Source organism: Eutrema salsugineum, unplaced genomic scaffold (genome assembly GCF_000478725.1).
Source record: "Eutrema salsugineum unplaced genomic scaffold, Eutsalg1_0 scaffold_5, whole genome shotgun sequence".
In the NCBI taxonomy this organism is placed as follows: Eukaryota; Viridiplantae; Streptophyta; class Magnoliopsida; order Brassicales; family Brassicaceae; genus Eutrema; species Eutrema salsugineum.
Window position 1 is genome coordinate 10,356,224 of NW_006256612.1, and position 17,755 is coordinate 10,373,978.

At 38.2% G+C, this 17,755-nt stretch overlaps 5 protein-coding genes across 7 annotated transcripts; 4 read left to right on the forward strand and 1 right to left on the reverse strand.

The window, feature by feature from the left end:
* The first annotated feature begins 134 nt into the window (after window positions 1–134).
* LOC18993384 (aspartate-semialdehyde dehydrogenase) lies at window positions 135–2,405 on the forward strand. 2 transcript variants are annotated; one of them, XM_006416905.2, is made up of 7 exons: window positions 136–783; window positions 909–995; window positions 1,087–1,131; window positions 1,223–1,318; window positions 1,424–1,525; window positions 1,832–1,986; window positions 2,084–2,405. In XM_006416905.2, exons 1-7 carry the CDS (start codon window positions 223–225, stop codon window positions 2,163–2,165), a joined length of 1,128 nt encoding a protein of 375 aa, XP_006416968.1. In that variant the 5' UTR covers window positions 136–222; the 3' UTR covers window positions 2,166–2,405. The 2 variants fall into 2 exon arrangements, with proteins under 2 accessions (XP_024008367.1, XP_006416968.1); XM_024152599.1 differs by having other exon boundaries at window positions 135–783; window positions 1,223–1,525.
* A 675-nt stretch (window positions 2,406–3,080) lies between these two features.
* LOC18993385 (RNA-dependent RNA polymerase 1) lies at window positions 3,081–6,951 on the forward strand. Its single transcript, XM_006416906.2, has 4 exons — window positions 3,081–3,216; window positions 3,314–5,692; window positions 5,791–5,941; window positions 6,039–6,951. The coding sequence occupies exons 2-4, from the start codon at window positions 3,336–3,338 to the stop codon at window positions 6,855–6,857; spliced, it is 3,327 nt and encodes a 1,108-aa protein (XP_006416969.1). The 5' UTR covers window positions 3,081–3,216; window positions 3,314–3,335; the 3' UTR covers window positions 6,858–6,951.
* A 162-nt stretch (window positions 6,952–7,113) lies between these two features.
* Window positions 7,114–10,416, reverse strand: LOC18993386 (MACPF domain-containing protein At1g14780). The gene is made up of 8 exons (XM_006416908.2): window positions 10,089–10,416; window positions 9,733–9,977; window positions 9,043–9,250; window positions 8,877–8,951; window positions 8,610–8,793; window positions 8,361–8,530; window positions 8,162–8,226; window positions 7,114–7,986 (listed from the first exon to the last, which is right to left on the reverse strand). The coding sequence occupies exons 1-8, from the start codon at window positions 10,356–10,358 to the stop codon at window positions 7,317–7,319; spliced, it is 1,887 nt and encodes a 628-aa protein (XP_006416971.2). The 5' UTR covers window positions 10,359–10,416; the 3' UTR covers window positions 7,114–7,316.
* A 1,827-nt stretch (window positions 10,417–12,243) lies between these two features.
* On the forward strand, window positions 12,244–14,266 carry LOC18993387. Of its 2 annotated transcripts, none has more exons than XM_006416909.2 (5): window positions 12,244–12,313; window positions 12,673–12,826; window positions 12,907–13,112; window positions 13,203–13,310; window positions 13,424–14,266. In XM_006416909.2, the coding sequence occupies exons 2-5, from the start codon at window positions 12,679–12,681 to the stop codon at window positions 14,168–14,170; spliced, it is 1,209 nt and encodes a 402-aa protein (XP_006416972.1). In that variant the 5' UTR covers window positions 12,244–12,313; window positions 12,673–12,678; the 3' UTR covers window positions 14,171–14,266. The 2 variants fall into 2 exon arrangements, with proteins under 2 accessions (XP_006416972.1, XP_024008786.1); XM_024153018.1 differs by having other exon boundaries at window positions 12,289–12,390.
* A 2,172-nt stretch (window positions 14,267–16,438) lies between these two features.
* On the forward strand, window positions 16,439–17,469 carry LOC18993388 (protein KNATM). The gene is made up of 3 exons (XM_006416910.2): window positions 16,439–16,687; window positions 16,876–17,007; window positions 17,200–17,469. Exons 1-3 carry the CDS (start codon window positions 16,523–16,525, stop codon window positions 17,323–17,325), a joined length of 423 nt encoding a protein of 140 aa, XP_006416973.1. The 5' UTR covers window positions 16,439–16,522; the 3' UTR covers window positions 17,326–17,469.
* The last annotated feature ends 286 nt before the right edge of the window (window positions 17,470–17,755 follow it).

Below are 17,755 nucleotides of genomic sequence, written 5' to 3' on the forward strand. Positions count from 1 at the left end.
TGTTTACTAGTTTCAGACATCCCGCTGTTTCTATTTATTAGATAAAAAACGTCTGTTGTTCTAAGGTCTCGGATCAAAAAAGCCTGCTGTTTTTGTTTTTAAAGATGCATATTGGAAAAATGATGAAAACTCTAAAATCCCAAACTTTTGTCTATCAGAGCCGCCTCCAAAACCTCTCTCTCTGTCTCTCACTTCTTCTTCCTCCTCCTCACGACGGCGACAATGGCGACGCTCACTCATCACACTCCACAGACCCATTTCCTCTCTAGGCTTCCTCTCAGGGCTAAACCCAGAGTCTTCTCCACAAGGGTCAAAATGTCTCTCCAGGAATCAGGGCCTTCTCTCGCCGTCGTTGGCGTTACCGGCGCCGTAGGACAAGAATTCCTCTCAGTGTTATCCGATCGAGATTTCCCTTACAGCTCCGTCAAGATGCTGGCATCGAAACGCTCCGCAGGGAAACACGTTGCCTTCGACGGCCGTGAATACACGGTGGAGGAGCTCACGGCGGAGAGCTTCGACGGCGTCGACATCGCCTTGTTCAGTGCCGGCGGATCCATAAGCAAAGAGTTTGGTCCCCTCGCGGCGGAGAAAGGAACCATCGTCGTTGACAATAGCTCGGCGTTTAGAATGGTGGAGGGCGTTCCGCTTGTGATTCCGGAAGTGAATCCTGAGGCGATGAAAGGGATTAAAGTCGGAATGGGGAAAGGTGCATTGATTGCGAATCCTAATTGCTCCACCATTATCTGCTTGATGGCTGTAACTCCTCTTCATCATCACGCCAAGGTTCGATTTTTCTTCTGATTTTGAGGCTAGTTTATAGAATCATAGGAACCATGAGAAATTGGAGTTTTTTAATGCCAAAATCTGCATCTTGTGCTCTTGAATAACGTTCTATTGGTTTTCAACAGGTGAAGAGAATGGTGGTTAGTACATATCAAGCAGCTAGTGGTGCAGGTGCTGCAGCCATGGAAGAGCTTGTGCAGCAGACTCGCGAGGTTTGGTTTCTATTTTATGCCTTTACTCTGACGACTATGTTTTAACGAATTGTGTTAAGAAGTGTTCCTTTTTGGATTGGTGTTCCTTTAGGTTTTAGCGGGTAGACCTCCGACTTGTAACATCTTTGGGCAGCAGGTGATTGCTCAATTTGCTTATTGTTTATCACTGAACGTGCTGATTCCGAATCTCTTTTGTGTAATTTGATGGTTTTTTATATTGTTTGCAGTATGCATTCAACTTGTTTTCGCATAATGCTCCTATTACTGACAATGGTTACAACGAAGAGGAAATGAAACTTGTGAAAGAGACAAGGAAGATCTGGGTGAGTTGTTACTTATTGAGCTATTTTGTGTTCATTTCACTGTGTCTTTGTAAGTTTTATTGTGTTAAGAGGCCCTCACCACTTTTGTTGGTTTGCTCTTTCCAGAATGACACAGAAGTTAAAGTAACAGCGACGTGTATACGTGTTCCTGTTATGCGTGCTCATGCAGAGAGTGTGAATCTCCAGTTTGAGAATCCCCTTGATGAGGTAAATAATACACATCGAACCTGTTTTCTACTACTGACACAGTTATTACTAAGTTCTTGAAACATTGATGTTCTAAGTTTCCTAATGAACTCACCGGTATATCAATTTGAGTCATAAAGCAAACCGTGTAACTATGATTAGTGTAACTCTGTTGTTTTATGAGGAAACAATCCTATAGATAATACTCGGGCTAAATGTATAATTAGAATTGAAGATTCATCTACCAGACGAAAAGTAGGTTTAATCAACTGTTGACGCAGCTTAAATATTTCAAGTTTAACGGGTTTTCGAACTGTATTTTGACAGAACACAGCAAGGGAGCTCTTGAAGAAAGCACCTGGAGTTTATATTATAGACGATCGCTCTTCTAACACCTTCCCTACTCCACTTGATGTCTCTAACAAAGACGATGTTGCGGTTGGTAGGATCAGGCGAGACGTGTCTCAAGATGGCAATTTCGGGTGAGTAAAGTCTCACTCTTTTCTATTGAATTTGGACCAAATGAGTTTTTTTTTTTGTTTTTCCATTTGGTTCAAGGCTATAACTTTGTGAATTCAGGCTGGATATTTTCGTTTGTGGAGATCAAATACGCAAAGGAGCTGCTCTAAACGCTGTTCAGATCGCTGAGATGCTTCTCTGATTTCGAATTCCTCACTTTGGCTTCTTCTGATTTTGACTAGAGAGATCAGTGTATCATCAGATTTGAGCCAAGAATTTGTCTCATTTTTTTTTTTTTGTGGGGTTTTCCTGTTTCCCTATTTGACCAATTTTGTTACTTCTCTCTCATTCAAGAAAGTTGTCTCTGAAACCTGAATCATCCCCACGTTTTGAACCTTGCCGATTTCCGGTTCGAACCAATACCGGCTTGGTTAATGGAAGATGCAATTTATTTAAATAAGTCTTCATATTGCTTTAAAATAGAAATGGTCTCAGACGATCTGTCGATGGTAACCTGGCCCCACAATTATTTTACGCACTCACACAATTGGGTCCCACATTGTCCTTCCTTTTCGCCTTAATAATAGTTTTTTTTTTTCCGAACTTAGACGTACGATTGCGAAATATTTATTTGAGATTTTGTATTTGCCAAAATATTCTTTAATTGTTATCAAATGAAGTCATAATAACTCCTTCGCTACTAAGGTAGGTATACCCTACCATCAAGATTGTGAAAATGAATATATTGTAAATTTTCTTTTTTTAGTGGGTCTTTAAATGCTAATTGGTTTCGTTCAATAAATCTCGGTTTCAGTTATCCTATGGAAACACTTCCTGTTTTCATTAACCTTTCTTTAAAAATTCATCGTAAATTGACTGACTCTTTTAGCATTATCCAAAAAGGACTCCTTAATCATAAATACACAAGCAACAGCAAGAACTCTCCACCGTCCGATTGTATTCTGTAACAGTGACGTCAGCGATCAAAACGCTACGCGAAGCATATGATTAAGGCTCAGCCAATGGGACCCTCGAAGACGACGACCAAGAAGACGAAAAGTGAAGACGGTCTTTACTCTTTAGTCCAGTCAGTGTGTTAAGTCTATAATAATAATATCGAGAATCCAAAAGCAATCAGTCATCATCTACTTACTCGGCGATTACATCGGATTCCGGTGATCGGAGATCACTCATCGCCATCTTTTTTTTTTTTTCCCTTGATCCACTACAGAAAGTCACGGCCTTTTTCTGCCGTAAGTCATCATCTCTCGTCCTATTTCTCAAAGCCGTCTGCTTTTTAACTTCCGGTAGTTTTGTAAACGATCTTTATAATCTTGAGTTACTTGCTAGGTAGAGGAATTTATATGAGAGCATGGGGAAGACGATTCGAGTGTTTGGTTTCCCGGGTGGTGTTAGCGGAGAGGAAGTTAAGAACTTTCTTGAAAGGGAAACTGGCTCAGGAACTGTTTACGCAATCAAAGTTAGGCAGCCGAAGAAAGGTGGTCCAAGAGTCTATGCTATTGTTCAGTTCACTAATGAGAGACATGCGAGATGGATCATCACGCGTGCTGAAGAAGGTCTCTATTACGGGAGATCTTATCTCAAGGCTTCTGAAGTGGAGCAAGACATTGTCCCCAAACCCAGAGCTTCATTGCACAAAATCTCTGATTTGAAGATATACTTTGGGTGTCAGGTCACACCCAAGAAGCTTTCAGTTCTCTGGAGTGCTCAAAATGTGTGTGTCTCGTTTGGAACCGGGATGCGGAAACTTCATTTCTCCATATCTTGGTACGAGAAAGATTATAGATTGGAGCTTCCGTACGAAAACATATGGCGGATCGATTTGTATTCTCCGCAAGGACGAGCTTCAAAGTTTCTTGTGATTCAGGTGATTGGTGCTCCTAAAATCTTTGAGAAAGAGGATCAACCTGTGAATCTTTTGTTTGGGATGCTGGATTTCTTCAGTGATGGGTCTGATGAGCAATGGATAAGAACTACAGATTTCACTTCTTCTTCTTGTATTGGTCAATCATCTTCCTTTTGTTTAGAGCTTCCCCGTCAGCTAAATGTTCCTGATTTCAGAGAGAATTTCGCCAACTACGCAGAGCACGAAGCCGGCACTTTTCTCATTGAATCCGGGTCTAGCTATTCATCAGATGCAACCAACCTCGTCCCTGTTGTTGACCCTCCTCCAGGGTTTGATTTGCCTTTCGAGATTTTGTTCAAAGTTAATGCCTTGGTGCAGAGCGCGTGTATCCCCGGGCCAGTTCTTGATCTCGACTTCTATCAGCTGCTTGATCCACAAAAACATGAGAGAGCTCTCATTGATCACTCTCTTGAAAAACTCTTTTATTTAAAGGAATGTTGCTATGAGCCTGCTCGTTGGCTCCGCGAAGGGTACAAAGAGTGGACCACGAAAGAAAAGCTTCCAGAGTCTCCTATGATATCTCTAGACGATGGACTTGTTTATATGCATCGCGTCCAAGTTACACCGACAAGAATCTACTTCCAAGGACCAGAGGTCAATGTTTCCAATCGTGTGCTTCGACATTATTCCAACTATATTAACAATTTCCTACGGATTTCATTTGTTGATGAAGATCTTGAAAAGATTCGTTCCATGGATCTGTCTCCACGTTCTACTACTCAGCGAAGAACTAAGCTATACGACCGGATTTACTCTGTTCTTCGAGATGGAATTGTCATCGGTGATAAGAAGTTTGAGTTTCTCGCCTTTTCTTCTAGCCAGTTGCGAGAGAACTCTGCTTGGATGTTTGCACCAATAGACGGGCTTTCAGCAGAAATTATCCGAGCTTGGATGGGTGATTTCGAGCATATAAGAAATGTAGCGAAATACGCTGCTAGGCTCGGCCAATCGTTTAGCTCGTCTAGAGAGACACTTAATGTTAGAACCGATGAGATTGAAGTGATTCCAGATGTTGAAATCACATATTTAGGGACACGCTATGTGTTTTCCGATGGTATAGGAAAAATCTCAAGTGAATTTGCTAGACGGGTGGCTAAGAAATGTGGCCTCACAGAGTTTACTCCGTCCGCTTTTCAAATCAGGTATGGTGGGTATAAAGGAGTGGTGGCTGTGGATCGAAACTCATACAAGAAACTGTCTTTGAGGAAGAGTATGAGCAAATTTGAGTCTAAAAACACGAAGCTCGATGTTTTGGCGTGGAGCAAGTACCAGCCTTGTTACCTGAACAGACAACTAATTACACTTTTGTCTACTCTCGGAGTTAAAGACTATGTCTTTGAGAAGAAACAGCGGGAAGTTGTGGATAAGCTTGACGCAATCTTAACTGATCCTCTGGAGGCTCATGAGGCTCTTGGTTTAATGGCTCCAGGGGAGAACACGAAAATTCTCAAGGAATTAATCTTGTGTGGTTATAAACCCGACGCCGAGCCTTTCCTCTCGATGATGCTTCAGAATTTCAGGGCATCTAAGTTGTTGGAGCTACGGACAAAATCACGGATTTTCATTCATGGTGGAAGATCTATGATGGGATGCCTAGATGAGACCAGAACACTGGAATACGGTCAGGTGGTCGTGCAGTTTTCACATCCCACGAGGCCGGGATGTCAATACATCACAGGACCTGTTGTTGTTGCGAAAAACCCGTGTCTCCATCCTGGGGACGTTCGTGTTCTTCAAGCTGTCTATGTCTCAGCTTTGAGTCACATGGTGGACTGTGTTATTTTCCCTCAAAAGGGCTTGAGGTAAACTCTTTCTTATCTTGATTCTGATATTTTTTTACAAACTTTCTTTGTTAAAGTCTCGGACTTTGATTGGAAGTTGGTTCTTTTTTGTTGCATAGGCCGCACCCAAATGAGTGTTCTGGGAGTGATTTAGATGGAGATATTTACTTTGTATGTTGGGATCCTGAATTGATTCCGCCAGAAACGTCTGAACCAATGGACTACACTCCTGAACCAGCTCAAATCTTGGATCACGATGTCACTATTGAGGTAAAAACTCTGGATCATGATGTCACTATTGAGTTATATTGATTTTTTTTTCACATTTAAAGACTCATTTTTTACTCGCAAAATCTGTCTATTCCAGGAAATTGAAGAGTATTTCACAAACTACATTGTCAATGATAGTTTAGGAATCATCGCAAATGCTCATACTGCTTTTGCGGATAAAGAACCATTGAAGGCATTCAGTGATCCATGCATTGAGCTTGCTCGAAAGTTCTCAATCGCAGTGGATTTCCCGAAAACCGGTGTTGCAGCCGAGATACCTCAGCATCTCTACGTGAAAGAGTATCCAGATTTCATGGAGAAACCGGATAAACCGACATATGAGTCGAAGAACGTGATCGGTAAACTTTTCAGAGAAGTAAAAGAGCGAGCTCCACCGTTGATCTCCATCAAATCATTTACACTTGATGTGGCCTCGAAGACTTATGATCAAGACATGGAAGTTTACGGATTTGAGGAATATATTGATGAAGCTTTTTACCACAAGGGAAACTATGATTACAAATTAGGTAATTTGATGGATTACTATGGGATTAAGACCGAGGCTGAGGTACTTAGTGGTGGTATCATGAGGATGTCCAAGTCCTTCACCAAGAGACGCGACGGGGAATCGATTGGAAGAGCTGTTCGGTCGCTGAGGAAAGAAGCTTTGTCGTGGTTCAATGCAGCTGAAAAAGAAGAGGACTTTGATGTATCAGCAAAGGCATCAGCTTGGTATCATGTGACGTACCACCCAAGTTACTGGGGAGTTTATAATGAGGGTTTGAATCGTGACCATTTCTTGAGCTTTGCGTGGTGCGTTTATGATAAGCTTGTGAGGATCAAGAAGGCGAATGTTGGGAGGCGTCAGCGGCAGGTGACGCTTGACCGGTTAGGCTCGGTTCTGCGTTTACGTTGATTGGTAGCCAGATTTTTTATGAGTTTTTTCTCTTTCGTTGTGTTCTATGTATAAAAATGTTTAGTTTGGAGTACGAAATCAGAATATTCTTCTACATGTGCCCAGCTCAAATTGGTTTGAACGAATTAAATCAAAACTGGTCTGAACGAATTAAATCAAATCTGAAGCTAAACTCATTCCCGTTACTCGATTTTTTTTTATCTCGAAATCAATAAATTCGGTCAATGAATATGGATTTTCTATACAACATCTATAATTTCAAGGAAAAAAAAAATTACTACAAATAATCTCTCAACATAGTGTATGTACATAAACAGTTTTCTCTGGAATGGGCCAATGCCCATCAAACACGCATACACAAGCCTCTATATATATATCTATCTACACACTACAAAATCAAGAAAACACCCTTTGAATTCGCAATTCCGGAGGAAAAGAAAAAAAAAATATATTATACTATCAAGAAGAGGGAAGAAGACGTTGGCGATGTAGCAGAGCAAACTTGACATGCAAGCAAAGTTTGCCTTTGTCCAAGTAAAGTCGAACTCCAGTGACTAACCAATGACCAGGACTATGTTGAGGCCCTCGACATAACTGCGAGAGATCGACGAATTTACCAATCTTGTTATTCGTCGGCACCGGAGGTCCTTTGGGGTAGACACCGGAGTCCAAAACGACCTCGTTTTTGTCTTTGTTGTTGACCATATTGTGATGAACACTCCCACTGGTCAACGGTAAGCTCATGGAAGAGAAGATTCCAGATTTTTGGGAAGTTCCTGGTCCATGGACCCAATCTTTCTGAACGACGTAATGATCGGAGACTCCGGTGAAACGGAGACGGAGATGAAGAACGGATTTTGAGCCGTGTTTTTTCACTTCGAGCTGTGCTCCGGTGACGATGTAAGCGACGTCGTTTTGGGAGTTTTTGCTTCTTGTTGTTGTTGTGATCCAGTTTGGGTCGTACTTCACTGGAGCTGTACACACGTGTGAGAATTTCTTGCCGTTTAAAGGTTCAAAGTAACGATTGTTGTCGGAGATTTCGTCTGAGCCTCTCCATTTATGATTGTCTGTGATCTTTTCCCCAACCGAAGTCCTTGTATTTTCTAGGTGTTGCAAGTGTATAGCCAGCCTGATGAACGACCATACATACATTATTTCATTTTACATAAAGCTAAAGAAACAAGTATGTATACATTGTTAAGCACTGATCAGATCTACTACTATTTTATTTGATGATATTTTATAGCTAATTTATTCTTTCAAGGAAATAATGTCAATTTGATATTTGCTTTGGTAGACTATACCTATTGCATTTCTTGCCTTCAAGGAACAAGCGTATTCCGGTGACTGGGTTCTTCTCGCTAGTCACCTACCCCGGAAAAAGAAAAAAGAAATATACTGCAACCATTAGTTAAACTAGAACTCCTTTTTACATGTATAATTAGTATAGTGATCTTGTTAAATACGTAAGTGAAGAATTAGAGGTGCGTTATAAATACGTACAGGAGTGGTATTAATATACAGTTTGGGACCCATGAAGTTGATGTGAAGAGCCGGATACGCCGAAGGCATATTTGGCGCCGCGCCAAATGGAAGGTCGTTATGGATCGGGGCCCACGCTCTAGGCCCAGAGAAGTCCAAAAAATACTGTAGGTCCATTATCGGCGGCTTGTCTGTTTTCAAATTACCATATTACCCCTATCAATCATATTACCGAACTAGTAACAAACAATCCCTTCAATAGTTACTTACATCTGAGGTAGAGCGACATGGCGTGAGAGAGAAGACCAGAGCCAGGGACGTCTTTAAGGAGCGATGTGATCGGGATAAAGCTGAAATTGATTGCGTCGGGCTTTTCCGGGACTGTTATCAGCCATTCGCTATGGCTTTTAGCTCTTCCCTCGCCTCCTCTTTTGGCGCATATAACCGTTATTCCCTGAAAGGTGAATTGCTTTTTCTAGTGATGAACATTGTCATTATACAAAGTGGTTATTTAGATTCTATATGAAACTTACTTACATCTTTGGAGTTTATCGAAAAATTATTGAAAGCAACCGTTTGCTTGTCATCAAAGACATTGAAAGCCTCCGGGAACTGCAATGTCAAACTCCAATAATGAATGAATGAACACAAAAGAAATGTATTTGTGCTATGTTGATTTATGTAACTTAAAAATTGGGCCGACCTTGGCCAGATAGTGTTGATTGGCCTTATTGGGCCGGCGAGAAGAGAGAAGACAAGAGCCGGTGAATAATTGGTCGCCGAGATCGTAGAGATGGTGGCGGAGGAGGTCGGTGTCGAGATCGGAAGAGTTGTCTTGTCTCACAACCACCACGTCTTGGCCTCCTACGCTCACCCCAATTATTACGTGTGTCCCATACCTCTCTATAAACCTGTCCTTTTTAAAAATTAAATTTGTAATTATTACGATAATACTGACAAATATTACGTATGACCAAGACAAATTATATAAAATCAAGTTGGTCGTTGAAGTTTACATTATTGGTTCAAAGCAAATAACATTCAGTTCTTCAGTTTATAGTTATTCAAAGTTAGTTTTTTTTTATCTTCAATCAATTAAAAAAGTATCACAAGAAAATCAAGTTCTTTCCTGATTTTTCGGTACGATCTTAGTTGGAAACGTTGACAATTTGAATTTATTATTTGAATGAAAATATTACAGAAAAACAGATATCTTCCACATTAATTGATGACATAGAATTAGTCAAAAATGTCCCAACTGTTCTATCAGAATTCAACCCAAAGAATCGGCTAATTTGGAAATTTTGATGATATGTTTATGCTCGTAATGTAATGCCACACACAAGTGATCCATCAAAATTCAGAAGAATAAAATAAAAAACAGTAACAATACCTGGCCAGTAATTGTGGGTCCCAGGACGACGGAACGGCGTTTCGAACGCGATCAGTGAGACGCAAACGATTCGGGTTGTGGATATGGAGATTAAAAAGCGTTACAATAGAAGCGTCGAGACCTAAAGATTTAACGTTTGCGGCGTCAGTTGCCCATGACCCGCTTTGAAACCCGAATGTCGCGTTGAAATTTCCCGACGGTATTTTTCCGGTCACCGAAGATCTCTGATTAAAATATTCCGACATCTGATTCCGAAACATCACACACACACACACACACACACACACACACATGTAAACATCTATGATTTTCAAAGTGTGGGTTATATCAAGGAAGAAACTATTTAAATGGAGGACCTTGTTGAAATCGAGAATGTCGGAACGGAATCGAGTGCGTTCTCCTTTGTCGCAGTTGATATCGGTGGAGACATTCTTAAAAGCTCCGAAACCAGGAACATGTAATTCTCTGTTTTGAGTTTCGTCGAGGACGACCAATCTGTCTTCTCCGGCGGCGCCGTCGCCTTCTTTGCAGTATTTTAACCGGAAGTCCGCCGTTAAATCGAAGCCTTTGCCAAGACTCTTAACCGCCGTTTCCACCACATCTCCGCCGGCGCCGCCTCTGTTCATATCTGTTTCCTCTAATATAGTAAAGCTGCGAGTCTTTGTAGGAAAGGCATATATATATAGATAGAGAAAATTAGTTAAATGTTTGATAGCTTGTAATGTTGGCTAATCAAAACTTAATTATATATTGATGTATGTATATATATAATCTTGAATAGAAGAAGAAAAAGAACGTGATCCTTTGATTAAAGTATGAAAACGACGAGTAACAGCATCGTTTACGAAGTCTTGGGAGAAACACGTAGACTGATATTGGTATACATTATACTAATTTTAATGGTAGATATTATCAGAAAAACCTGATTAGTAAAGTTATTATATTTTTCAAATTTGGTCTTATTTATTTGGTCATGATTACTAAATCATGGGAAGAAGACTTAGAAAGTCTATACTAAATTTCTAAATGAAATAGTTAATGTGGTTGATGTTGCATATCAGTATCGATGATACGATGCGGTTTTAATGACTGTTATGCATTTAAATTAAGGAACTAGCTTTTTGGAAATCATGTAGATAAACAGTTCCGGATTAAATTGTTTTATTGTTATATATCCATAAAAGAAAAAAGTAAATTTTTGACTTTTGACTGTTTAACTTGCGTCTCAAGAACAAGGAAAAGATTTAAAGAGTTTCAAAAGACCTATAACAGGTCAAACCGATATCGATTTAGCTTCAATTAGTAATAGATGTGTACATGAGCTTCACATAACCAAATAAGCTTTCTTCTCTATTTTGTTTTCCCTTTGGTTTTGTTTTATTCTGTATTTCGTTTATTCAAGCTCCATGTGTGAGATTTGACAATTCCATTTTGTAATGATAAGTGGTAAAATGTACTTAAACGCAATAATCATTTATCACAATCCTCAATATATTAAAGATAGTTCGATGGAAGTAGTCCGCACGGTCAATTAACCCGTTCCGAAATCGCAATACCAGTGTTAAAACTGAATGTAATATGAACATGACTCTACTTCAAAACTTGTTTGACTGATTTATGAATTTGGATAGCGATGTCCAACGTCCCTTTCAATGCGTAATTAAATCATCTACAGAAGAAAAACAGAGGAAGTTGCCTCTCATTCTTCTAATTCACTTATGTTTTCACACACACCATTTAGCTGATGTGACTAGTAATAAATCGCGTACACGCATAAGGATTCATATTATTATGTCGGTATAAAGACAACAACAAAAATAACCACATTGAAATTATATTATTTACCTCTACTCTATAATCATTGTATTTGGTTTGTGTATCGAGTATTTGTAGCATTTTTTTTTTTTCGAAGTGAGGATACAAACAATAAACAAACCATAATTTTTGTTTTTGGATCGAAGTGTAACCATAAATATCTGCACCCTTTATGTTTCTGTCTAATGATCCTTACTAAAAAAACCATTATTGCCTTGTAATCATATTTCCAGGATGATGTACAGTTTCATCCTCATATCGAATGGATTTGTTAAAGTCTCAAGTATAAAACGTTTTAGCTCAAAAATATACAAAAGTCATAATAAATCATTATAATTTATAATTATTGCAGTCAATTAGTATTGAATATAAGTTCGTAATTCATAAATATTCTGTTAATTAATTTCAGACTTTCGAGTAAACCTACAAAAGTACAAATATACTATTATTAGTATAGGAATCATCTAATTTACGTGTAGCGTCTGTGTGAACGCCGCTTTCGCGACGCGTCTTTCGTTGTTTGTTCATTAAGAAAATATTATCATGGAAAATGGACTTCAATTAACGGCCCAGGCCTTTATGAAATAATATGTTATTTAGATCATTTATAGAAAAAGCAAGGAAGGCCCTTTACGGCCCAATCTACATTTCCCCTCTCGCCTTCATCTAATCGACTCGACATGGTGACCGGCGAAGAGGTCGACGAGCTCGAAAGTTTCTAAATTTTAAAATTCGAGGCGGGAGATTTACGATTCAACAGATATCGGTGACTAACGTGTCTCTTTTGTTTCTGGGTTTTGGTTCTTCTGCTCTATATTTGAAATGCTGCGCCCAAAATCTTAGGTTTCTGGATTTCGTAGTCGTCATTTCTTTGAGCTTATTGATGATTCGCTCTTTTTTAGGCCAAATACTTACATTTCTCTTTCGTTTAGTGTACCTGATAGTGTTCTTGAATCAGTATTGCTGATCTAGTTTACGGCATTGCTAGTTTTTGATTAGTTATTGTAGCTCTAGGCTCGTCTTCAGTACGAATTGGTCGAATTGTGATATTGGAACTTGGAATTGAGAGTTTAAGGAGAAAAGGGTTATGGGTTTCGTGACTCTATATTTTCTTGAAAAACGCAGCTCTTGATGGATGATCATGGTGGCTCTGGAGCTTCTGATTTGAGCCTTGAGGAACTGATGAATGAATATTCATCTCGACCCCCACAAATAGCTGAATGGTTATGGTGTATGGAATATGTAGCCAAATTCGTCAAGGATATACGCTGCATACTTGGTAACTCGATCTGGAACCCAGCTTATGGTTGTTGTATATGTTGAGAGCATGTGTTTACGGGAAGTCTATCTTTGCTTCAGATTTGATGAACATGGGCTATCAATACTCAAATGACTATGGGAGGAGGATTAATGAACTCCTGTCTCTTAGAATTTTGGAGTTCATGTTTGATCCAAGCAAGAATGATGATGCTACGAGCGTTGGTGTTGCTTCTACTTCAGAGCCAAGAGTTGAGTTTGATTTATCTTTGAGCAACGCTGATGTTCTCAGAGCAATTCTGAAAGAGGTATGAGAAAAATGTAAATAACTTGACTAGAAGCAGTAGAATTAAGTTGAATGGGGTTTATAATTTTTGTCTTTTGTTCTCAAATGTTAGATTCCAGTATCAGAACTGCGAGCAGGCATGCCGGAGCTGTCCAGATTCAATGTTCTTCCATTTATTGCTCACAAGAACATGTGTTTGCCACAATGTGCACTTGAGAAGGTAAAGATTCCTCATCACTCTCTTTTCCTTTGTTTCTTGCTTTTCTTTAAAAGGATGCCCAATCATGTGACTGAAACAGCGATGCGCAATTCTTCTCTCTTTGGATTATGTAGCTGAGAGATGTGAGTTTAATGGAGAATCAGACAAGTGCAGCTCCTTCCCTGGAAGCAAATAATCCCGTTTTTAGAGATGATAGATCAGTGCATATGGATACGTCCGAGGAAGAGCCGATAGATGAGCAACAAGTGCATATTGGTTTGGAACAAAACGTAAAGGAGAATGATAAAGTCATTTTCATTAACGATGAAGATGAGCCAATGCACACTAACGAAAAAGATGAAGTAATTGTGATCGATGAAGATACAGAGAATGATCAAGACACAGCCCGTGAACCCATTAGCAAGTGTAATACTACTGGTGAGCCTCCAAGCTCAAGAAGATGGCCTGAGGATGCACATGTAAAATGTACAGAAGATGGAACCTGTATAATCAGTGGGAGCGATGATGATGAGTTAGATATGGTTATAGGTCCAGCCTTGGCCAAGAAGAATACAAACACTTACACAAACGTTCTTCCTTCGAGCTCACGAACAAGACCCGAGAATGTATGCTGGAAATGTGGAAAAGAAGGAACACTATTGATATGTAGCAGAAGCGAGTGTGTATCAAAGGTTCACAAGGAATGCTTGAATTGTGCGGTTAGCGTAGATGAAGAAGGGAACTTTCACTGTCCTGTGTGCTGGTATGATCGAGTCGTTGCAGAGTACTTAGACTGTCAGAAGTTGATGAGGTCTGCCAAGAGAAAACTGATGAAGTTTATGCCGCTGCTTTCAACAAGAAGCAAGAGACTCAGGTGGTGAAATTTTCTGCTGCGCCGTCACGCTGTAATAAATTATATCTCATCTTGTCTTTTTTGGGGTAATTCAGGTAATCAATGTTAGATATGGAATTATAGAACGCAGTGATTAAGTATGTGTAAAGAATTGGAGATGCGAGGGGTAATGTATAAAAACTGAAGGGTGTCATTCGTTATTATTCTAAACTAGCGGGCAAAGACCCAAAAAACTTCCACGCCACAAAATAATGAAACATATAGAGTTCGACTTGGGACGGTGACAAGGAGAAATTGTCCCAAACGTTGACTGAAGTTTTTTTTTTTTGTTTTCTCAATTAAAAAAGAATCAAACGCATTAGTTGTCGCCTTGTCGGTAATTGGAGTTAACACTTGAGTTCAACCCAAATAAAGTTAATCAACTTGAAAGTTGAACCGCAGTTTAAAATACTTAGAGATTTTTGACATCTAAAATGGAAAACGAAAAAAAGACATACACGAGTTGATTAACAATTTGCATTTGATTAACAATTGAACCCACACCAAATTTAAAATAATATAATACTAGTTTGTATCATTTTCAGTTTAATAATTTGTGTTGTTATTCTATGGCCAATGAAAAAAATCAACAACCCTTTTAATAATTTTTTTTTGAGGTCAAAGGTTGAAGCATTTTGCATTTTGCATGGAGAGAATTGGAGATTGTGATTGCCTACATCAAGAAACGATTTTCTCCAAAAATAATAATAATCATAAATGAATTAACGCTCCTGAAAAAGAAAAACGAAAAGAAGACGCGCTCTTAACAATTTTGTTTTCGATCAAAACGCGCTCTTTAACAAAAGTTGAAAATATATTAATGAAGTAAGATTGTAAATTTTAGTTGTCGGCTTAATTTGTTTTTTTGTCACAGTTTTCAGATTAATCAAGAGAGCAATAAATGAGGTAACGTAAGATTGTATGGATGTGGCACTTGTGGGAGATGAGGAAAAGTAGGAAAAAGAGGGTAATTTCCCTTATTTCTTTCGTTTAGGTTAACTCGAAAAATGCATAGTTCAAATTATTTATTTTTATCTTTTAGAAAAGAAGAAAGTGGATAGTACGAAAGGTCGTTATCCAGAGATCAATAATAGGGTTTGGGGCTCCAAAACTGGCAAATCCATAACTCATCAAAAATGGAACTGTCCCATTGATGCAACAGTTCTATTCCTATTTATGATCTTCTCACTGTTCACTCTTCTGATTCTCTCTTTTTTTTTTCAGCTTCGTTGCTCACTCTCCTCCAAAATTGAAGATTACACAAATGTATAACATCTTATTAGTATGTAATTAAGAACAACCCCTCTAGTTCACCCAATCAAATCACTTTTAGATCATCGGATTACTAGATGGAGACAACTTAACCATTATTTGTTTATTATGTAACTCTGTATTATCACTTCTATCATTAGTTTGAATCATTTTCTATTTTATGTAGTATACAAAAAATTACCAATGTATATGTCCGTGTAAACTATTGTAAATTTCAGATTATTATGTAGTAGTTGTAACTTGTAAGTGTCCATAGTTGTGTTTTTTCATGTTTATCACATAAACTTAACTATAGCAAACAGTAATTGACTAAAAAATAGCGATTGGCTTGAAGATTTACCAAGCTATATATAGATAAATTATGTTAAACTTTTTTTAAAAAAATTCCTGTTCTCTATATTGAATTTGCAATCAACCGAACTCATTAGCATGGCAATTTGAAATATTAAAGAGAAAAAAAACGATGGAAACAAAAAAGGTAAAAATGGAAGCAATGAAACTTGTGCATAATTCTATTTATCGACAGTCTGACTCAAAGTGCTTTCGTAAGCAATAACAAAATGCTTCACCCTTTTCTTCATAATCTTCTCTGCTTCCACTGTTCCTCCACTCCTCTCTTATTTTCTTTCTCTTCCTTTATCTCCTTAATTAATTACTTACTCTGTACCACATTTATTATATGATTGTTTACATATTAAAGTAACAGCTAATTGTTCAGTAATTTATCTTTTAATAGATAATAATCACATGTTTTGGTTTATATTTATCTGAATACTAATAACAGCTTAATAATCTGATATGTGACAGGTCGACCATAGTGTGACCAACTAATGTTAACATATGATTCATATACGCATGTACAATAAATATATGTAACAGTAACAGGAGTTGCAAAGACTGACAAAAAGACCAAAAAGTAATCTTAAAACCCTAGATTCACACTTGGATTACATGTCTCTATACTCTCTAGACTATATATTTCTATATAACGAGACATGTTATATAGATTATTAATTTAATATATATATATATATGTACTTGTAGAGCTTGTGTGATAGACTAGTGAAATATGGAGGTGAAGAAAGATGAGAACAGTTTAATAGAAAGCATGAATCAGGAGGTTAATCAGAATATAAAAGAAGAAGAAGAAGAAGAGGAAGAGATTCTCAAGAAGAGAATCTCAAGCCACCCTTTGTATGGGCTTCTGCTTCGCTCACATCTCAGTTGTCTAAAGGTCCTCTCTCTCTCTCTCTCTCTCTCTCTCTCTCTCTCTCTCTCTCTCTCTCTCTCTCTCTCTCTCTCTCTCTCTCTTTCTCTCTCTCTCTCTCTCTCTCTCTCTCACATTAAAATGATTTAATTGTTGTATATACTTTAACTAATCTCTTATACTGTATATGTATTTAAACACCCCACCACGACTAGGTGTGTTCCGGCGACTTTGACTCACCGGAGATTCTGAACACGGCAGATGATCCTCATGATGCCCTAGCCAAACTCTCTCTCCACTCTGATCCTTCCACGGAAGCTACCTCTACAGAACTTGATCAATTCATGGTTCTTCTTTCTCCTTTTTTATTTCTCTTTTTTCAACGAAAAGAAATTTGTAATTTCCGTCAAATTTTATTTCACGACAGCGGGCAACATTTTCACATGTCTTTTTTTATCATTTTTTGCATATTTCCTAAGTTTTCGCCTATTTGAGTTAAAAATAAAAATATTAATACGTATAAATTTATTAACATATAGGAAGCGTATTGCTCGAGCCTACGGGAGCTGAAGGAAGCCTTGGAGAAGCCTCTCATCGAAACGCAACGTTTCGTGGATGCGGTGTACGCTCAGATAAACGACATCGTTCTGTCGTCACCCCCTTAAAAAAGGCGAAACATGACAATTGTTCGGTCATCGGTGTTATCATGTTACCACATTTGGCTAAATTACTTATGTACTCGCGTTTCATTGTGCTGGGTTATTGGAACGCTTTTGTAGAATCGTTTTAATGGTAATCACAATTAAAAAATTACTAGCATGCTCTCCTGCTTTCTAATGTTTAAACTTGTTGTGTATTTTTTTTTTAAAAAACTAATCACACTTTATATAACAAAATTAAAGATTATAATTAAAACAAACCTTTCACGATTCTTCTTTTACATTTCTTTTGAGAATCAGATTACCATTTAGAACGCGTTTATACATCTATTTTATTAAAACAGAAACAAATTTAGTGCTTGCATTCAAACACTTCCAAAGTTTTTTTTATAATATTTTATTTTATTTTTATTTTTAATTTCCGAAAATTAATTAT

Coding starts and splice junctions, on each gene's coding strand:
- LOC18993384 (XM_024152599.1), top strand. CDS start 223: ATGGCGACGCTCACTCATCACACTCCACAGACCCATTTCCTCTCTAGG. Junction 1,526..1,831: donor TTGAGAATCCCCTTGATGAG/GTAAATAATACA, acceptor GTATTTTGACAG/AACACAGCAAGGGAGCTCTT. Junction 1,987..2,083: donor TCTCAAGATGGCAATTTCGG/GTGAGTAAAGTC, acceptor TTGTGAATTCAG/GCTGGATATTTTCGTTTGTG.
- LOC18993385 (XM_006416906.2), top strand. CDS start 3,336: ATGGGGAAGACGATTCGAGTGTTTGGTTTCCCGGGTGGTGTTAGCGGA. Junction 5,693..5,790: donor TTCCCTCAAAAGGGCTTGAG/GTAAACTCTTTC, acceptor TTTGTTGCATAG/GCCGCACCCAAATGAGTGTT. Junction 5,942..6,038: donor ATCACGATGTCACTATTGAG/GTAAAAACTCTG, acceptor TGTCTATTCCAG/GAAATTGAAGAGTATTTCAC.
- LOC18993386 (XM_006416908.2), bottom strand. CDS start 10,358: ATGAACAGAGGCGGCGCCGGCGGAGATGTGGTGGAAACGGCGGTTAAG. Junction 9,978..10,088: donor ACATTCTCGATTTCAACAAG/GTCCTCCATTTA, acceptor TTTCGGAATCAG/ATGTCGGAATATTTTAATCA. Junction 9,251..9,732: donor GACCCACAATTACTGGCCAG/GTATTGTTACTG, acceptor TAAAAAGGACAG/GTTTATAGAGAGGTATGGGA.
- LOC18993387 (XM_006416909.2), top strand. CDS start 12,679: ATGGATGATCATGGTGGCTCTGGAGCTTCTGATTTGAGCCTTGAGGAA. Junction 13,113..13,202: donor TCAGAGCAATTCTGAAAGAG/GTATGAGAAAAA, acceptor CTCAAATGTTAG/ATTCCAGTATCAGAACTGCG. Junction 13,311..13,423: donor CACAATGTGCACTTGAGAAG/GTAAAGATTCCT, acceptor TGGATTATGTAG/CTGAGAGATGTGAGTTTAAT.
- LOC18993388 (XM_006416910.2), top strand. CDS start 16,523: ATGGAGGTGAAGAAAGATGAGAACAGTTTAATAGAAAGCATGAATCAG. Junction 16,688..16,875: donor CACATCTCAGTTGTCTAAAG/GTCCTCTCTCTC, acceptor CACCACGACTAG/GTGTGTTCCGGCGACTTTGA. Junction 17,008..17,199: donor CAGAACTTGATCAATTCATG/GTTCTTCTTTCT, acceptor ATTAACATATAG/GAAGCGTATTGCTCGAGCCT.